Below are 1,696 nucleotides of genomic sequence, written 5' to 3'. Positions count from 1 at the left end.
TAACAGTTTCACAACATCAATTGTTTGTGAGCAACTCAATTGTATTGTTCGAATATGTTTTAGAAAATTTGCACATACTTTACCTTTCTTGTTTGTGTCAACTCTATTACAATCATGACATATTGTAAGAAAAATGTTGTTTTGATGCTAACCAAGTCCAAATCAGAGTTGTTTTGATTCAAATAGCCAAGGTCTGTCGCTTGTCCTGTTTTCAATTCTCCTTTATCTTTCGTGTTGTTTCAAATCACTTAACTGCTTGGTGCTAATGAATTTAGTTTCGTATATGTGTGTATACCTGGTTCAGTTGTATTTTGACTCTGTGTTGATCTAAACTATTGATTATTTAGTTAAGCGGCTTTGTTTTTTCAATGCTAATTGTGAATTGTGATGTAGGGTTTGGATTATATCCGAAACACAATTCAATCTGCCTTTTGGACAAGCAGTTGACTACCAAGTTCAGATACAAGAACAAATGTACCATCACTACTCACTACCACACCAGCACCACGCGCGAGATCACTCAGTAAAACTGATACTTCTTTCGTGATTGGATCGTAGTGCAATAACCTCCCACTTGAATCAGGTATGAATCCTACTTGTAAAGAATCGATGCACGTTATATATAAACCATTTTAAGTTACAATGCTATTTACTATAATTAAATTAACAAACACATACATAATAGATTGTAGTCGAATTGGTTACCAAAGAGTAGAAGTCAAATTCAAACTACCGTCGATGAAATAAACATGGCCTGTTAACAAGTCAATGTCAACAGCATCAACAAACTTGAACCCTCCTGCAAGCTGAGTTGCAAGCCCACCATCGGGGCCCACAACTAGAAGTCCATGATACACATCTGCAATGTACAAGTCGTGTGTTACGGGGTGATAGCTAAGAGTGAATGGCCTTCCGCATGTTAATGCCGTGTCAAGATCTCTTACACCATCACAAAGTTCCTTTGTCCTGAAAAAAAAATATAAAAAAGAGCGAGTATGTCGTCTGTATGTGTAAATGTAATGTTTATTTTATTTTATTTTATTTTATACATAACAAGTTATAAAAATACCTTGTTGGTGAAGTATATGCGAAATCCACAAAACCGATGGTGGGGTCTATCCATTTCATAATCCTACCATCCAAGGTAACTACAAAGCGCCCTTCGTCTGGAAGTGCTCCAAACGTGAGTCCTCCCGGGCCCCTAACACCCTCAGGAAGTTCTAATTTTTCAAAGTTGGCAAATTGACCAGAAACAAAGGTTTTAGAAATGCAAAAAAGAAATGTAAACAAAATAGAAAGGATGGATGGTGGAGAAGCCATATTTGAGTATGTGTGGAACACTATTCTACACCACCCATCTACTTATATGCAAACCTACTTCATCATTCACCACCATATTAAGAATTAATAAGTAACTTTCTAATCTTAGGGAAAAAGCAACAAGTTATGTTATAAAATCTAGTTATCAAAACACAAGTTGTATATATAAAACAGAATTATAACATTACTTAGATACAACATAAAACTTTTGTGTAACGACCGAAAAATACAACCAATTTTAAATTTTTCAAAAACATCTCGATTCCATAAAATCTTTACAAAAAGTTTTCAATACATTATTTATCAGAGTATTTTCCCAGGTTCATATCATAAAACACCAACACGAGGAACGGTACGATCACGCCTTTGCCTTGCC

The 1,696-nt window shown here is 35.1% G+C and overlaps 1 protein-coding gene across 1 annotated transcript; it reads right to left on the bottom strand.

Annotated features, from left to right (window-relative positions):
• Positions 1 to 419: 419 nt before the first annotated feature.
• On the bottom strand, positions 420 to 1,320 carry LOC145099158 (protein STRICTOSIDINE SYNTHASE-LIKE 12-like). The gene is made up of 3 exons (XM_079036747.1): positions 1,070 to 1,320; positions 712 to 966; positions 420 to 609 (listed from the first exon to the last, which is right to left on the bottom strand). Exons 1-3 carry the CDS (start codon positions 1,318 to 1,320, stop codon positions 420 to 422), a joined length of 696 nt encoding a protein of 231 aa, XP_078892873.1.
• Positions 1,321 to 1,696: the final 376 nt, after the last annotated feature.

The sequence above is a fragment of the Lactuca serriola genome, chromosome 4 (genome assembly GCF_051521515.1).
Source record: "Lactuca serriola cultivar US96UC23 chromosome 4, Lser_US96UC23_V15, whole genome shotgun sequence".
Taxonomy (NCBI): domain Eukaryota; kingdom Viridiplantae; phylum Streptophyta; class Magnoliopsida; order Asterales; family Asteraceae; genus Lactuca; species Lactuca serriola.
The sequence above is the reverse complement of the archived record's forward strand: the minus strand, read 5'-3'. Positions and strand labels throughout refer to the sequence as shown.

Excerpts from the sequence above, each read along its gene's own strand:
- LOC145099158 (XM_079036747.1), bottom strand. The coding sequence starts at position 1,320 with ATGGCTTCTCCACCATCCATCCTTTCTATTTTGTTTACATTTCTTTTT. Across the intron at positions 967-1,069 it reads GCATATACTTCACCAACAAG|GACAAAGGAACTTTGTGATG; the intron begins GTATTTTTATAA and ends TTTTTTTTTCAG. Across the intron at positions 610-711 it reads AGTTTGAATTTGACTTCTAC|CGATTCTTTACAAGTAGGAT; the intron begins TCTTTGGTAACC and ends TATAACGTGCAT.